Source organism: Chiloscyllium plagiosum, unplaced genomic scaffold, assembly GCF_037043375.1.
Source record: "Chiloscyllium plagiosum isolate Xiang-an unplaced genomic scaffold, Cpla_swu_hap1 HiC_scaffold_4, whole genome shotgun sequence".
Taxonomy (NCBI): domain Eukaryota; kingdom Metazoa; phylum Chordata; class Chondrichthyes; order Orectolobiformes; family Hemiscylliidae; genus Chiloscyllium; species Chiloscyllium plagiosum.
In genome coordinates this window covers 140,643,861-140,662,946 of record NW_028270142.1, presented here as the reverse complement: position 1 = coordinate 140,662,946, position 19,086 = coordinate 140,643,861, and the positions used below count along the sequence as shown (strand labels likewise).

The window sequence follows — 19,086 nt, the reverse complement described above, 5'->3', positions numbered from 1 at the left end:
CCCTCCCCCGACCTTATCCCAGTTCCAAACTTCCAGCTCAGCACTGCCCTCATGACCTGTCCCACTAGTCCATCTTCCTTGCCACCTATCTGCACCACCGACGTATCACTTTTGCCCCCACCTCCATCCACCTATCTACATTCTCCCAGCCCCACCCCCTCCCATTTATCTCTCCACCCCTGAAGCTCCCAGCCTCATTCCTGATGAAGGGTTTTTGACCAAAACGTCAATTTTCCTGCTCCTCAGATACTGCCTGACCTGCTGTGCTTTTCCAGCACCACTCTAATCTTGACTCTAATCTCCAGCATCTGCAGTCCTCACTTTCGCCTCAGTGCAGGCCCAACCTGTCCAGTCTTTCCTTATAAGTAGCATCCAATCCCAAGCACCATTTAATTGAATTCTCTTTGAACTACCTCCAACAAATTGAGGGCAGATCAAGCTAAATTATTTCCACTTACTGGGGATTCTAGAACTGGGAACATAGTCTGAGAATTAGGGCCAGACTGTTCAGGATAGATGTTAGGAAGCACTTCTACATACAAAGGGTGGTAGAGATTTGAAACTCTCTGGCAGGTCAGGCAGGAGATTGTTGTACATATTGGAACTAACAACAGAGGAAGAGAAGGTTCTGAAGAGAGAATATAAGAAGTTAGGCAAGAATTTGAAAAGGAGGCCCTTGAGGGTGGTAATATCTGGATTAGTCCCAGTGCCATGAGCTAGTGAGGGTAGGAATAGGAGGATAGAGCAGATGAACACGTGGTTGAGAAGCTGGTGCGGGGGAGAAGGATTCACAGTTTTGGATCATTGGAATCTCTTTTGGGTTGGAACTGACCTGTAAATGAAGGACTGATTGCACCCGAATTGGAAGGGGACAAATATACTGGCAATGTGCCATCATTTCCATTCATTTGCAAACCCACACATCCGATTTCTCTGAGTATGATGACCTCTGAATTGTAATGTGAAGCGATTGATTTTGTGGTTCCAGACACTGACAGTTGTGTCTCTCTCGTTTGTCTTTTCTATATTTATACCTTAACCTCACCACCACAACAATGTACTGGGATTCCCAGACTCCTTCGTGACTGTCTGGTATATAAGGTCAATTTGGGAAATCAACAATTATTGTTATATGATTAAAAGCTAAAAAAAAAACCCAAAATGTTCAAAGTTCAAAAGCACTTCATTCTGATCAGATTGATGGAGTGGACATTTAAGATAATGGAGACTGTTGAAGCTATAACCAAAAAGAAAAATGTTACTCTGCATCACTGTCCAGGAAATGAATGTAAACTGGCAGCTGATTGCACAATGTTCAGCACCATTCGCAACTCCTCAGATACTGAAACAGTCCATGACAAAATGCAACAAGACTTGAACAATATCCAGGCTTGGGTTGACAAGTGGCAAGTTGCATTCATGTTACTCAAATGCCAGGTGATGACTATCTCTAACAAGAGAGAGTCTAACCATCAACGGTTGACATGCAATGCATCACCATCACTCTATCCCCCATTATCAATATCCTGGGGGTTACTATTGACCAGAAACTGAACTGCACTCACCATATAAGCACAATGGCTCAAAGAGCAGGTCAGAAGCTGGGAATTCTGCAGCAAGTAACTCACCTCCTATCTCCCCAAAGCCTGTCCATCATCTACAAGGTATAAATCAGGAGTGTGATGGAATACTCCCCACTTGTCTGGATGGGGACAGCTCCAATAACACTCAAGAAGCTCAAAACCATTCAGAACAAAGCAGCCCACTTGATTGACACCAAATTTACAAGCATCCACTCCCTCCACCACCAACCTCAGTAGCAACAGGGTGCATTAACAACAAGATGCACTGCAGAAATTCACCAAGGCTCCTCAGACAGCACCTTCCAAACCTAAGACCATTTCCACCTAAAAGGACAAGGACAGTTGAACACCACGACTTACAAATTCCCCCTCAAGCCTGATTTTAAAATATATCACCGTTCCTTCAGTGTCGCTGGGTCAAAACCCTGGAATTCCCTTCCTAAGGGCATTGTGGGTCAAACCACAGTAGGTGGACTGCAGCGATTCAAGAAGGCAGCTCACTCCCACCTTCTCAAGGGTAGCTGGAGATGTGCAATACACACTAGTCTAGCCAGTGTCACCTATTTCGCACAAAACAATAAATTTAGGGAAAAAACACTCCTCTTACCCCTCATGAGTTCTGGAAATCTACTCTTGTTCACCTCTCCTTGCAATGTTTCCAACAGGATCAAAACAATGTATTTATGGAGGTTTTATCCTGGTTAACCAGCCAGGGGGCATCTTAGGAATATTACCAAGATTGATACTGAGCCACATTAGGAGACATTGGTTCAGTTCATTGAAGGCTTCATGAAATAAGTTGAGGGGTAAGAGGAGTGTCCCTTAACGAGGGCAAAGAAGTAGAGAAGTAATACAGAACACAGGGTCAGCCAAGGCAGCTGAAGACTCATGGCAATGGGCAATTGATTTAATATGGTTACTGAAGAGGCTGGAATTGTAAAAATGAAAATATCATGAATGATCGTAGATGGGGGATATGCATCAATGGGCCTACCCTATAAAGGAAAGTCACTGTTGTTGGTTAATGCAGAGGAGTGAGAGATGAATTTGAGATGATATTCTTTCACCAACTTGCTGTAGTATGTGCAGTAATCCAGTTCACATCTGACATTTGAGGGACACAGTTTTATCATTTGCATCAGTGCCGATGAAAAAAACAGCTTTGCATTAACAGATGTGATAGCATAATTGCAGCCTTAATTACGTTTAATGTGTTTTGCATTTAGCTTCAGAGAGAATGTCTCCTCTCAACGATGGATGCTAATTGTTCTGAAAAGTACTGTATTTATGTTTCAATGGAGAGACTGGACAATTAATAAGACAATAAACGTTCCAAATTGGTCAGATGGGAAAATCTGAAGTGTCCTGGCAGATGTCTAACAGTTAATACAACATTGTAATATGAGCCAAATCATGGCTAGGTCCCATGTAATGATTATGGTGCTGTAGTAGTGATAACTCACTGGGCACATGATCCTGAGGTTTAAGACTGTGAGGGCATGGTTCAAATCCCACCCCTGACAGATGGTGGAACTTTAAATTCAATTAAATTGGAAACATCACAAAGGAACCACGGTGGCTATTTATTCACCACTGTAAAATCAGAGCTGGTTCACAGTGTCCTCTTGGGAAGGGAGTCTGCCATCCCTGACTTGGACAGGTCTCCATGTGACTCCAGACACATGGCAAACCCCACAGTTCAAGAGAATGTAAGGCCTTGCCTGCAATGTCCATGTCCCAGAAAACAATAAATAAAAGATTTGTGGACTTTGTAACATAGAAACTAGGAGCATTAGTAGGCCATTCAGCCCTTCCAGCCTTTTCCATCATGGCTGACCATCCAACTGAATCCCCTGTTCCCGCTTTCTCTCCATACCCTTTGATCCCTTCAGCTCTAAGAACGATATCTACCTCCTTCTGGAAAACATTCAATGTTTTGACCTCAACTACTTTCCATGGCAGAGAATTCCACAGGCTCCCCACTCTCTGGGGGAAGACATTTCTCCACATCTCAGTCCGAAATGGCCCACTCCGTATCCTTAGACTGTGACCCTGAGTTCTGGACTCTTCAGTCATCAGAAACATCCTTCTTGTGTTTTCGTTGTCTAGTCCTGTTAGAAATTTGTAGGTTTTTGAGATGCCCCTCATTCTTCTTAACTCCAGTGAATCCTAACTTATCCAGTCTCTCTTCATACGTCAGTCATAGAGATGTACAGCATGGAAACAGATCCTTGGGTCCAACTCATCCATGCCAACCAGATATCCTAAATTAATCTAGTCCCATTTGCCAGCATTTGGCCGATACCCCTCTAAACCCTTCCTATTCATATACCCATCCAGATGCCTTTTAAGTATTGCAATTGTACCAGCCTCCACCACTTCCTCTGGCAGCTCATTCCATACATGCACCACCATCTGCGTGAAAACGTTGCCCCTTAGGTCTCTTTTATATCTTTCCCCTTTCATCCTAAACCTATGCCCTCTAGTTCTGGACTCCCAAGTCCTGCTGTCCCAGGGGAACAGCCTGGTAAACCTTCATTGTGCTCCCTCAATAACCAGAACATCAGGAGACCAAAACTGCACACAATACTCCAGGCGTGGTCTCACTGAGGCCCTGTACACTTGCAAACTCTCAAAGATCCCTCTATCCCTACTCTCTGCCTTCTGCCAGTCAGCCAATCCTCTAACCATGCTAGTAGCCTATCCCTATCACTATGAGCTCTTAACTTATTTAGCAGTCTTCTATGTATCACTTTGCCAAAGGCCTTCTGGAAATCCAAATAAATCACACCCGGGGCGGCATGGTGGCACAGTGGTTAGCACTGTTGCCTCACAGGGCCAGAGACCTGGGTTCAATTCCCGCCTCAGGCGACTGACTGTGTTGAGTTTGCACGTTCCCCCTGTGTCTGCGTGGGTTTCCTCCGGGTGCTCCGGTTTCCTCCCACAGTCCAAAGATGTGCAGGTCAAGTGAATTGGCCATGCTAAATTGCCTGTAGTGTTAGGTAAGGGGTAAATGTATGGGTGGGTTGCGCTTCAGCGGGTCGGTGTGGACTTGTTGGGCCGAAGGGCCTGTTTCCACACTGTAACCTAATCTAATCACACCCACTGGTTCTCCTTTATCTAACTTGCTTGTTCCAACCTCAAAGAATTCAAACAGAGTTGTCAGGCATGTCCTCCCCTTGACTCAGCCCTATTTTATCATGGCAGGGAGAGGAAACAAGTCCCAAGGTGTAGGGGAGGGGAGCACATCCTGGGGAGTAGGGGGAGGGGGAGCCGGGGTAAGTAGCTCAAACTGGAAGTATCAGACCCAGATGTAGATAAGCTGCCGTCGGTATCATGAGATGTCCACTGATTGGTGAAGATTACTGAAAACAATTGGTATTCTCTTCCGGGTGCGATCAGATAAGGGTATGACTTGAATCTAAGTAGCTCACTGACGTTTCCTTTCACTCCCATTAGCTGATCAATGGTGTGGTGCTGCTGATTTTGTTGTCTGCCCTCAGTGACCCAGAACGGTACTACCTGACCCATGCTGAACTCGGCACTGACTTTGACCTCACCGATGATGCCAGTAAGTCCATAGCTTTTGTAAATGTTGCTGCACCCCTCCACATTCATCCTCTGCAACCCTACGGTCTTTCCCATGTCATGGTGTCTCACTTTGTTTTACGTGACTGCGAAACTGGAATGTCCTCCTGGAGTGGTTGCTCGCTGTGCTCGGAAACCTCCCTCTACTCACTAAGGTGTCACAGAGCTTTGCCTTTTCACCCGGGGGTGGCCTGAAAAGCACAGACTCTACCCGTCATGTGTTATCCCTGTGAAGATCTCAAATATTGGCTGCCAAGTGGGTCCAAACATCACAAAACCAAAATGTTGCAGATGTTGGAAATTGGAATCCAAATACCTGTGGAGAGAGAAAAAACAGAATTAACATTTTGAGCCTGGTATAACTCTTCTTCAGAACTGAGTGCTGACAGCCTTGTTATGTAGATTAATGATTTGGATGATTTGAAGATGCCGGTGTTGGACTGGGGTGTACAAAGTTAAAAATCACACAACACCAGGTTATAGTCCAACAGGTTTAATTGGAAGCACTAGCTTCCAATGTATGTGGTTGTAGAAGGTCACATTTTTTATTCATTTCTGGGGTGATGGCATCACTGGCCAGGCCAGTATTTATTGCCCAGAGAGCAGTTAAGCGTCAACCACATTGCTGTTGGTCTGGAGTCACCTGTAGGCCATACCAGATAAGGATGGCAGTTTCCTTCCCCAAAGGGCATTAGTGAATCAGGTATGTTTTTCCCAACAATCCACAATGAATTTATGGTCATCAATATTCTCTTAATTTCAGATATTTATTGAATTCAAATTCTACCATCGGCTCTGGCAGGATTCAAACCCACACCCCCAGAACATTAGCTGGGTCATTGGGTTAACAGTCCAGCAATAATACCACTAAGCCATTGCCTCCCTTTGATGACGTGAAAGTTGGCGGTGTTGTTGATAGTGAGGAGGATGGTTTCAGGCTATTGATAGACAAGCAGAAAACTGGAAGAACACAGCAAGTCAGGCAGCATCAGGAGATGGAGCTATTGATCAGCTGGTAAATTGGGCAGAGTATGGCAAATGGAATTTAATCCTGAGAAGTTCATTTTGGGATGTCTCGTAAGAGAAGGATGTACACAATAACGGTAGGTCCGAGGGAGTACTGAGGAACAAAGGGACCTTAGTGTACAAGACCATAGTTCCCTGAAGGAGTCAGTACAGGTAGACAGGTGGGGAAGAGAGTATATAGGATGCTTGTCTTCATTACCCAGGTCATGGAATATAGGAGCAAGGAAGTCTTGTTACAACTTTATAAAACGTTAGTTAGGCCACAGCTAGAATACCCTGTGCAGTTCTGGTCACCACACTATCACAGAAGGATGTGATTGCTCTGGAGAGAGTGCAAAGGAAATTCACTGGATATTGTTGGGGATGGAAAGTCTCAGTTATGAGGAGAGGCTGGATAGGCTGGGATTTGTTTACCCTGGAGCACAGGAGGCTGAGGGCGGATCTGATTCAGGTGTACGAAATTATGAGAGGCGCAGACAGGGTCAATCATGAGAATCTTTTTCCCATGGCAGGCATGTCTATTATCAGACAGTATACGCTTACGGTGAGGAGTAAGCGGTTTAGAGGGGATCTGGGGTGAACTATTCTCCCCCAGAGGGTGGTAGGAATATGGTAGGTGCTGCCTGAGAGTGTGGTGGGCGGGCAGGTACTCTCACAACATTTAAGAAACATCTGGATGAATACTTAAAATGCCAGGGCACAGTAGGCTGCAGACAAAGTACAGCTAAATGGGATTAGTATAGTTTGGTGTTTGTTAGTCGCTATAGGCATGGTGGACAGACGGAGCTGTTTCTATGCTGTATGACTCTTTGTCTACAGCTCTCTGACTGTTTAATTATCCAGCAGTCTCTCAGTAAGCTTCCTACATCTGCTGCATGTATATTAAAACATTCTGTTGATAACTTGACTTCTAGCCATCAGTCTTGTATTTCCATTGCAAATCACTCCGTAGTAATTTAAAATGGGATCTTCCCTGCACAGACTTGTTCATGTTCTTTTGTAATTGGTCCACTGGATTCCTCAGAATCGCCTAAAATACCTTCTGAGGGCTTATTTCACGAGCATTTTTTTTTCAGTCACTGAACTCTCTCAGGTACGAGTTGTGGTGACAGAATGCAGGTACGCCTACAAAATAGATACAAACGCCTGAACAAGGATCGAGCATAGGCCACACAGCCCTTTGAACCAATCCACCACTCAGTCAGTGATCTGATTATGGGTGGCTGTGCTGGGTCTGGGTGGGGATCAGTGGGTCGGTGCAGACTTGATGGGCCGAATGGCCAACTCCTGCTTCTGTGTCTATGTCCTCATGGTTCTATGGCTCATGCAAGAACACTCATGAAAGGAGTGGAATGCAATCAACTGACTTGACATGTTTAAGGAAAATTAATTTCTCTGACCTGTTCTCCCATTTTTCTACGACAACTTGCTTGGATGTGGTGCCTAGAAATAATGTGTGTTTTCTTCTATGTCTACGTCCTATTTTCTGTTTCAGATATCTGCATCGCTACTGCCGTTTCTCTCCTTATGATAACGATCTGTGGAATGGCCACTTATGGCGCATATAAGGTACTGTAAGTGAATGGCTAAAATCAGGATCCAACAGCCAAATTTGGTGGCTTTTATTTTGGTGATGCTATTGTAACCAATATGGATGTACAGTCAGTTCTGATTTCATACTATAGTTCAGTTCTTGTGCGATCTTGTGTTTTACAAAAATCATGTAACAGCCGTGCCATTTAAACTAGTGGGGCCAGAATCGCGTTATAGCCAATACAGTAAGGAAAGATCGTGTTCTACAAATAACGGTCTAAATACTTGAATCGGGTCAAAGCCAATTCGCGTTAAAGAAACAGGTGCTATAGCAGCGCAGACTAAATTCGATATGATATTCCATCTGGGCCAATTGAATGCAGTTTTAGCAAGTCTATGCATTTTGAAATGAAAACCTATTTCACACTTCTCTTAAAACAAAATTGTTGATGGTTTGTGGGTGTCACTGTCTTGTCCATTTATTGCCCATCCCAGAAGGCAGCTAAGATTAAATGACATTTCATGGGTAAATAAGATTTCCTACAGGTCATCAGTTAAGCAGATGGTTTTTGATGACAAATGATAGCCATCAAATTAGGCCAACTGTCCATTCCATTTCACTGACCGCTATATGGATTTGAACCCATGCTCCCAGACCATTGGCTTGAGTTTCTGGATGGCTAGGACAGCGATAATTGCACCACTGCCTTCCCATATGGAGTCGTGCTTCTCCAGAATGGCATCTTCAGCAAATGAAAGGACTGGCCACTTCCACAATAGACCAGACAGTCCTGGTATCTCAGAGACCCCACTGCTGTTGGGTAGTTACCCAAAGCCTAGTGTCATCTGGAGTGGTTTAGTAGAGCCTGTGTCGGTTTGAGGCCGTGTGAATAAACAGTGGTGTTAACAACGATGGGGTGGATGTTATCTCCCGCCAATCCCCCCCTTAATAAATCCATAGCTGTTACTCCTTAGCATGGTGGTGTTAATGACCTGGGGTGGCATGTGAGTGAGGCCATTTAATAAGGGCTAGGATTGCGTTGGAGAAGACAGTTGTCTAACAGCTTGTCTGTTGCAATTACCCTCCTGATGTGAGTGAGGTGGCATAATAAAAAGATCTTCACTCTTTCCAGATTTGCTTCTTCATTCTTTTTTCAGTGACACCATTCCCATTTGAAGGAGACAGCTTGTTACCCATTTGGCATAGCTGAGGGAGTGGCAGCATAGTGATCATCTGACTGTCTAACAATTCAGAGCCTCAGGAAAATGTTCTGGGGACCATGGGTTCAAATCCCACTTGGAGTAATTGGAAATGAATTAGAATTTCCTTTATTGTCCTGTGTACTCAAGTACAGGAGTACAGTAAAAAGTTTACAATATCGCCTGTATGGTGCCATCTTAGATAGAAAATGGCCCTCGACAGAAATAGAAAAATAAAGGAAAAGAGGTTACATTACCTTACTGTGAATCATAGTATAAGGTAGAAAAATAAGAAATAATGTTAAAAAGATAAACATTGCAGTCTTTGTATAAAGGGCACTAGTAGATCAGCACAAGGGGTTTCCATATGTGGTCTGACCAGGCTCACAAACCACTGACAGCCCACCCCGTCCCCAGTCCAATAACCATCCCCACTCCATGTACTCTGATGGTCCCCATTCTGCTCAGGGGCCCTCCAACCATCCCCACTCTGCTCCGGATCTTTACTCCTGTCCCTGCTCCACATGAGCCTCTAGCCCGCTCTGCATCTCTGGGACACCCGCACCAAACACCTCCACTGCCCTGCAGCTGACCACTTCAACTCCCCCTCCCACTCTGCCAAGGACATGCAAGACCTGGACCTCCTCCATCGTCAAATCCAACCCACCCGACACCTCACCTTCTGCCTTGGGACCCTCCAACCACATGACATCAATGTCGATTTCACCAGTATCCTCATTTCCCCTCCCCCACCTCATCCCAGATCCAACACTCAAACTCAGCACTGCCCTCTTGAACTGTCTATCTTCCTTCCCACCCATCTGTTCCACCCTCCGCTCCGATCTATTGCCATCACCCCCCAACCTTTGTCTGCCTATCGCATTCCCAGCTACCTTCCTCCCAGCCCCACCTCCACCCTCCTATTTATCTCTCAGCTCCCCCCCCCACCCCAAATATCTGATAAAGGGCTCTTGTCCGAAATGTCGATTCTCCTGCTCCTCAGATACTGCCTGACCTGCTGTGCTTTTCCAGCACCACACTTATCAACTCCAATTGCTGCTCCAAGGTAAGTTTTTTCAAAAACACTGAAAGAAACTTAAAATAAAAGAGAGAGGAAGAAGGGGGAAAGGAAAACGCAAAAAGAGGAGGGAATGGATGAGCCGCAGGTTGAGGAGCCGCCATCTTAAATGCAATTTCAATAAAAATTTGGTGACCTAAGGGTGACCCTGTAACCGCTGTCAGTTGTTGTAAAAACTAAGCTTGTTCACTCATGTACTTTAGGAAATTTTCACAGCAATGTAGTTGACTCTTAACTCTCTCTCTGGTCAACTGAGAAAGGGCACTAATTGCTGGCCTAGCCAGTGACACCCACATCCCCTGAATGAGTAAAGGGAAAATGTGTGGCTTGGTGTTAATAGTTGTTGAGCAGTTTCAAGATGGCTTTAAATTCTCTAACCTTTCTGACTTAAGCAAGTGAAGTCCAAGTTCTTGTTTGTGACAACAAAGAATAATACTGTAACATGGGAAAAATCAACTCAGTTCAGTGGTTTCTAATTCTATGAGCTTCCAACAGCTCTGGATTTTTACATTTAACAGTTCTCATGCAGACCCCAGTAATTGCTGACAGTTTCAGGTGAATAATAACTGTAAAATTCACTCTCATCATTGCCACAAAATCTGGAGCAACAGTTTGTTCTCATGGTTAGCCGTGTAGAGCAGCTCATTTTTTAAATTCATTTGTGGGATGGGGGCATCGCTGGCTGGGCCAATATTTATTGCTCATTCCTAGATGCCTTCAAGAAGGTGCCCTCAGAAAGCAAGGAGTGAAGGATAGAACTGGACCCAATCTTTACAGAGGCTTATAAGCATTTCTTTAAAGAGATATAGATCAAAAACATGCCCCTCCCACCAAACAACCCAGTTTTTAAACCTTCTTGAACTGCTGAAGTCTATATACTGTAGACAGAACCGCAATGCCCTTAGGGATGGAATTCCAGGATTTTGACCCAGTGACATTGAAAGAAATGCGATATATTTCCAAGTCAGGATGGTGAGTGGCTTGGAGGGAACTTGCAGGGGGTGGTGTTCCCATGTAACTGCTGCCCTTGTCCTTCCAGGGAGAAAATGAGTTTGGAAGGTGCTGTCCAAGAAACTTTAGTGAATTTCTGCAGTGCGTCTACTGAATGTCGGTAGTGAAGGGTGCGGATGTGGTGCCAATTGTATTAATGGCACTGTTAATGGCTAGGATTCATGATTCCTGTTTTGTGCATTTTGAGTTTTAATGTTTATGATGTGGTGACTGACTAAAAGTGCTTCAATCTGAATTTGTGAATTGCTTTGGAATGCATTTTCTCCATATTTTGTCAATGAGATGGCAAGAAAACAAAGTTACATTTTCTGCTACTTAAAAGTGACAGATAGATTCAATGTTTTGGGTGTAATAGTATATCTGTCTATTCCAGATCCTCATCTATTCTTAGGAAGAGTCATTAGTTAACTCTGCAGCAATTTCTGTTTGCATTCCAAATCTCCATTGACTTACTATTCACTCCCAGCCAATTCTATTATGTTTGGTGTACTTCATGCATTATTAAATCAACATCAGACAAATCTTAAAGCAAAATCCAAAATACTGTGTATTATGGAAATAGAATCAGAAAATGCAAGAAGACTCTTTCACCGCTGTTATACACCAGAAAGTTAGGGGCGGTAAAGGATAGAACTGGATCCAATCTTTACACAGGCTGATAAGCATTTCTTTCAAGAGATATACATTACAAACATGTCCCTTCCACCCTAACAGCCCAGTTTTTATAAATAAAAACAGAAAATACAAAAAATACTCAGCTGGTCATGCAACGTCTGTGAAGAGAGAAGGAGCATTAACATTTCAGTTTGATGACCTTTCATCCATACTGAGTCTATCACTATGTCACATGACCATTTTGTTCTTGTCCCATCCAACCCCTTGCCTGAAACCTGCTGGATCTCTAACTGTTGCAAGCTTTGATGAAAGGTCATTGACTTGAAATGTTAATCCACTCTCTCTCTGCATGCACAGATGCTGCTTAGCCAGCTGAAGTTCTTTTCACAATCCTGAAATATTATTTGTTGAGTAGACGAACTGTTGATCCCACCATTCATCTCCGTCCCACTGCCACATTCCCCACTCTTATCAGCCCACACTCTCAACAAGTTACAATGCAAAGACAAGGGAAACACAAGGAAAAATATCTAACGAAATAATGAGCTTCCCTTTCTTGCATTTGGAGGAGATGGTGACATATACTCGATATTATACATACTTGAGTAATAGTTTAGATTAGATTCCCTACAGTGTGGAAACAGGCCCTTCAGCCCAACCCGACCCTCCGAAGAGTAACCCACCCAGACCCATTCCCCGACCCACCTCGCACTATGGGCAATTTAGCATGGCCAATTCACCTGACCTGCACATCTTTGGACTGGTGGGAGGAAACTGGACCACCCGGAGGAAACCTACGCAGATACGGGGAGAATGTGCAAACTCCACACAGACAGTCACCCGAGACTGGCATTGAACCTGGGACCCTGGTGCTGTGAGACAGCAGTGCTAACCACCGAGCCTCTGTGCCGCCCCTAGTCGAATGTTTTGATTCGTAACCAGCTAGTGCTGAGCAAGCCACTCAGTTTCGGGGCATTTACAGCAGAGGGGAAAGTGAGGACTGCAGATGCTGCAGATCAGAGTTGAGAGTGTGATGCTGGAAAAGCACAGCAGGTCAGGCAGCATCCGAGGAGCAGGAGAATTTCTAAGGTTTAATTTATGGGGTCGACTATTACATGGACACTACTTTTGAGGGGCTGAAATTCATGCCCGTCAAAAGTATCATTATCAGGAGCCCAACTGATCTCTAAACGAATTAACGAAAAAAATTGAATTATGGTAATTCTGAAAACCCAGAGCGGAATATAACAGCCAGCGGACTGGAAGACTAGGCACAGGGCGGAACAACCGGCAGACTGGAAAACTGGAGCGGGAACGTGATGGCCAGCACACGGACTCATAAACATTGATCTGTTATCTATGAATAACTAGGGTCGACTTTTACACGAGATGTATGGAAAATTCCAGATTATTTGGCCAAACATAGGGGGTCGACATTGACATGAGATTGGCTATTACTCGAGTATATGTGGTACTGAGCATGTCACTAGAATAGACCTTCAGAGGCCCAGAGTGATGTCCTGGCAAATAGGCTTCAACTTCCAACAGGGCAGCTGATAAAGTTTAACTTCAGTTTATTCAAAAACATCATCTCAATTATGAAGCTCTCATCAGCTGTTGTAAAAATTCATTTTGTTAATTAATGTCTGTTAACCATTATTACCTGGTCTGGTTATTTATATAACTCCAGTAACGTGGCTGACCCTTAACTGTTAATTTTTGATTCGTAACCAGCTAGTGCTGAGCAAGCCACTCAGTTTCGGGGCATTTACAGCAGAGGGGAAAGTGAGGACTGCAGATGCTGCAGATCAGAGTTGAGAGTGTGATGTTGGAAAAGCACAGCAGGTCAGGCAGCATCCGAGGAGCAGGAGAATCGACGTTTCTCGCATAAGCCCCTCATCAGGAATGAAACATCGATTCTCCTGCTCCTTGGATGCTGCCTGACCTGCTGTGCTTTTTCAGCAACCTACTCTCATTTACAGATGAGTTAAAGAAACACTAATCCTTCGCCAGTGACACCCATGTTGATCAGGGGTACATTCTTGAAGGGGCAACTGTAGTGCCTGGTCAATCCTATCAGGATACTGATATAAAGGTGTCATATTCTAGTGTAAATACAGTGTCTGTGTCACTCTCTCAGTTTTGCAAAACTTAACATTTTTTTTGTTTCTTCATTGTCTTCCAGCAACTCAGTGCATGGATTGTCCCATTCTTCTGTTACCAGATCTTTGACTTTGCCCTCAATACTCTTGTAGCCATCAGTGTGGTCATCTATCCAAACTCTATTCAAGACTACCTGCGACAACTGGTATGAAATATACAATGTTGTGAAATCATATAATAATGCAAGACCAGATTATAATGTACCTCCACCCACATCATCTACTGCATCCGCTGCAGCCGGTGTGGCCTCCTCTATATTGGGGAGACAGGCCGCCTACTTGCGGAGCGATTCAGAGAGTACCTCTGGGCCACCCGGACGAACCAACCCAATCACCCTGTAGCACAGCATTTCAACTCCCCCTCCCACTCCACCGAGGATATGCAGGTCATTGGACTCATTCACCGCCAAACCACAACAACGCGACGGTCGGAGGAGGAGCGTCTTATCTTCCGACTGGGAACCCTCCAACCACAGGGGATGAACTTGGACTTCACCAGTTTCTTCATCCCCCCTCCCCCCACCTTGTCTCAGCCGAATCCCTCCAGCCCGGCACCGCCTTCCTGACCTGCAGTCTTCTTCTTGACCTCTCCGCCTCCACCCTACTCCGACCTATCACCTTCACCTTGACCTCTTTCCACCTATCACATTTCCAACGCCCCTCCTCCAAGTCCCTCCTCCCTACCTTTTATCTTCTCCTGCTGAACACTCTCTGCTCATTCCTGAAGAAGGGCATGTGCCCGAAACGTCGAATCTTCTGTTCCCTAGATGCTGCCTGACCTGCTGTGCTGTTCCAGCAATAAAGTTTCAGCTTTGATCTCCAGCGTCTGCAGACCTCACTTTCTCCTCCCAGATTATAATGTCCTCAAACATACAAGATAGGAGCAGAAGTAGGCGATTCAACCCCTTGAGCCTGCTCCACCATTCAGTATGAACATGTCTGGTCATCCAACCCAGTCCATGTTCATTCTACTAAAGTCTTTGTTCATTCTAAACAACAAAGTTCAATCACCACGTCCCCTAAACTATTTTACTCCAGTGCATACAGACTGAGTCTGTCCAATCAGTCTCTGTAATTTAACCTGTTCAGCCACGATGTCATTCTGATGGCTCAGCACCGCATTGTCTCCAAAAGCAATATGGATTAATCTCAAAATGTAGGTTGATATCTATTTCTAAACAAGAAAGAGCCCTGGAAATTAAGGAAAGCAGGAGCAGGGACTGAGTTGGATGATCAGCTGTGTTCATATGGAATGGTGAAGCAGGCATGAAGGGCAGAATGGCCTACTCCTGTTCCTGTGAAAGAACAGAAGGATAAAGAAGTTGGAGTGAGTCGGAAGAGTGTTGGGGAGGTTCATGTGATAGGTCCCTGGGATCTGATCAAGTGTATCCCAGAATATTGTGGGAAGCTTGGAAAGAGATTGAGGGGTGTCTAGCAGAGCTATTTGTACCATGAACAGCCACGGGTGAGGTGCCTGAAGACTGGAGGGTGGTTAATTATAAAATCATAGAATCCCTTCAGTGTGGAAGCAGGCCATTCAGCCCTTCGAATCCACACCGACCCTCTGTATAGCATCCCACCCAGATCCACCCTCGCTATCCCTGTAACCTTGCATTTCCCATGGATAATCCACCCAACTTGCACATCCCTGGACATTTTGGGCAATTTAACATGGACAATCCACCTAAACTGCACATCCCTGGACACTATGTTGTGTCTTTATTTAAGAAAGTCTGCAAGGAGAAGCCAGGAAACCATAGACCAGTGAGTCTGACATCAGTGGTTGGTAAGTTGTTGAAGGGAATTCCGAAAAACAGGATTTATATGCATTTAGAAAGGCCAGGACTAATTTGGGATCGTCATCATGGCTTTATGCATGGGAAATCGCATCTCACAAACTTGATTGATTTTTTGTTTGAGGATGTCACCAAGAAATTGATGAGAGCAGAGCAGTGAATGTTGTCTACACGGATCTGAGCAAGGCCTTTGACAAGATTCTGTCCGGCAGACTGGTTAGTAAGGTTCGATCATATGGGATCAAAGGAGAGCTTGCCAACTGGATACAAATTGGCTTGATGATAGGAGACAGAGGGTAGTGGTGGAGTTCATTTTTCAGACTCAACGCCTGTGACAATGGAGTTCTGCGGGGATTGGTGCTGGGTCTACTGTTGTTTCCATTTACATAAATGATTTGGATAGCCGAGCCAATAGGCCGAGGAGTGGCAGATGGAGTTTAATTTGAATAAATGCAAGGTGTTGCATTCTTATAAGGCAAACAGGGCAGGCTTTGTGCAGTTAACGATAGTGCCCTGGGGAATGTTCAGAACAGAGAGACCTAGGAATTCAAGTATATAGTTCCTTGAAATTTACATCACAGGTAGACTGGTTTAGCATGCTTGCCTTCATTGCTCAAACCATTGAGTATAAGAGTTGGGATATCATGTTGCGATTATAGTGAATGTTGATACGACCAATTTTGGAGTACTGTGTCCAGTTCTGGTCACCCTGCTATAGGAAAGATATTCTTAAATTGGAGAGGGTGCAGAAAATGTTTACAAGGATGTTACTGGGACTGGAGAGTTTGAGTTATAATGAGAGGCTCGAGGTTGAGTGGTAACCTTATAAAGGGTTATAAAGTCATTAGGGCCACAGATAAAGGGAACAGCAGAAAGTCTTTTCCCTAGGCTGGGGGAGTCCAGAACCAGAGGACATAGGTTTAGGGTGAGAGGGGAAAGATATAAAAGAGACCTAAGGGGCAACTTTTTCACGCAGAGGGTGGTACGTGTATGGAATTAGCTGCCAGAGGAAGTGGTACAATTGCAACATTTAAAAGGCATCTGGATGGGTATATGGAAAGGAAGGGTTTGGAGGGATATGGGCCGGGTGCTGGCAGATGGGACTAGCTTGGGTTGGGATATCTGGTTGGCATGGACGAGTTGGACCGAAGGGTCTGTTTCCATGCTATACATCTCTATGACTCTATGACTCTAGGCTGAGAGGCGACCTGTCTATAAAATTATGAGATGCATGGATAGAGAGGAAAGTTAGAATCTTTTTCCCCAGGGTGGAAATGTCAAATACTAAGGGGTATAGGTTGAAAGTGGAGGGGGGGGGGGGGAAGCAAGTTTAAAGGACATATAAGTGACAAGTGTTTTTAATACATAGTGGGTGGTATGTGCCCGGAAAATACTGCCAGAGAAGATGGTAGAAGCAGATACAGTAGCAATGTTTAAGAGGCATTTAGGCAGACACATGAACAGGCAGTGAGTAGAGAGGTACAGACCATGTGCAGCAGATAGGATTAGTTTGGAATGGCGTCATGATCAGCACAAACATGTTGGGCTGAAGGGCCTGTTCCTGTGCTGTACTGTTCTATATTCTATGGTAGCAGAATGACATAATCAGAGCTTCAGTAATCTGGGGGCTGAGGCTAATGCTATGGCAATGCAAGCTGAAATCCCAAACTGATAGCTGCTGAAGTTTATATTTAATGAATAAAATCTGGAATGCATAACTAGTCCCAGTCACACTTCAGTTTCACTTTGATCATTATAAGTAACACTTAGTCATAGCAAACATGGAGCTACCATCAATTGTTATAGAAACTAAACTGGTTCACTAACTCACTTTGGAAGACCTAATCTGCTGTCCTTACCCAATCTGGCCTTCAACGTGACTCCAAACCCATAGCAATGTGGTTGACCCTTAATAGCCATCTAGAATTGTGTAGTGAGCTACTGAGTTACAATCAAAAAGGCAACTCACCACTTCCTTCACAGGGTAATCAGGGTCGGGCAGCGATGCACAAGAATGAATTGAAAAAATGGGCAAAGGCCTTTGCCCACTGAGTAGTGAGAATGTGGAAGTCATTATCCGAAAGAATTTGTTAAAAGTAGATAATATTAAATGCATTTAAGGAGAAATGGATAAACATGTGAGGGGGAATGAAAAGGTAGATCATGTTATATTGGTAAGGGTGGGTTAGGTCATATTGATAATGGTAGGTCAGGTCATATTGGTAAGTGTAGGTCTGGTCAGATTAGTAAAGGTAGGTCGGGTCAAATTGGTAAAAGTCGGTCAGGTCAGCTTAGTAAGGGTAGATTAGGTCACATTGGTAAGGGTAGGTTAGGTCAGATTGGTAAAGCTAGGGTAGGTCAGATTGATAATGGTAGGTCAGGTCGTATTGGTAAGGATAGGTCAGGTCAGATTAGTAAGGGTACGTCAGGTCAGATTAGTAAAAGTTGGTCAGGTCAGCTTAGTAAGGGTAGATTAGGTCATATTGGTAAAGCTAGATTAGGTCAGATTGGTAAGGGTAGGATAGGTCAGATTGATAATGGTAGGTCAGGTTGGATTGGTAAGGGTAAGTTAGGTCATATTGAAAAGGGTAGGTCAGGTCATATTGGTAAGAGTGGGTTAGATCAGATTAGTAATGGTAGATCAGGTCATATTGGTAAGAGTAGGTCAGAGCATATTGGTAAGGGTAAGTTAGGTCATATTGGTAAGGGTAGGTTAGGTCATATTCGTAAAGGTTACTCAGGTCAGATTAGTAAGGGTAGGTTAGGTCAGACTGGTAAGGGTAGGTTAGGTCATATTGGTAAAAGTCAATCAAGTCAGATTAGTAAGGGTAGGTTAGATCAGATTGGTAAAGATAGGTTAGGTCAGATTGGTAAAGGTAGGTTAGATCAGATTGGTAAGGGTAAGTTAGGTCATACTGGTAATGGCAGGTTAGGTAAGATTGGTAAGGGTCGGTTAACTCATATTGATAAGGTTAGGTCAGGTCATATTGGTAAGAGTAGGGTAGGTCAGCTTGGTTAGGTCATAGAGTTATACAGCACAGATAAAGCTCTTTAGCCCATTCACACTATCTCACTTTCCAGGTTGGTGGGAGAGGGATCAGGAGCTGTGGAAACACCAGTATAGATCAGTTTGCCTCATGGTCTGTTTCTGTGCTGTTCACGTTTTGGATATGCCACTCTAGAGGCAGCTCTGCGAGCATTTATTTTTCACATTCCTTTTTCACAGCCTGCTAATATCCCCTACAAGGAGCACCTTATGTCAATGAACCCAGCGTGCCTGGTGTTTGTTGTTCTTTCCTTCATTGGCATCATTCTGGCCTTTAAGGTAAGCTTGAGCCTCTTAGTTTATCAGAGTGACTGTATGAGCTATAACAATGATATGTGATTGATGCTCCCTATCCTGACTCAGGCCTTCAAGTACACCATTGACGGTGACTGTTACCTTTTTCATTTTAATCCATCATTTTCATAAATGACTCATATTTTAATTTTCC

The 19,086-nt window shown here is 44.3% G+C and overlaps 1 protein-coding gene across 1 annotated transcript in view; it reads left to right on the top strand.

Moving 5' to 3' along the window:
* The window catches only part of laptm4b (lysosomal protein transmembrane 4 beta), a 51,264-nt gene that overhangs the window by 5,135 nt on the left and 27,043 nt on the right, over positions 1 to 19,086 (top strand). Inside the window, exons 2-5 of the mRNA XM_043687647.2 lie at positions 5,043 to 5,154; positions 7,693 to 7,766; positions 13,820 to 13,942; positions 18,819 to 18,917. Of these exons, the coding sequence (XP_043543582.1) occupies positions 5,043 to 5,154; positions 7,693 to 7,766; positions 13,820 to 13,942; positions 18,819 to 18,917 (408 nt within the window). The remainder of the gene's footprint in view (positions 1 to 5,042; positions 5,155 to 7,692; positions 7,767 to 13,819; positions 13,943 to 18,818; positions 18,918 to 19,086) is intronic.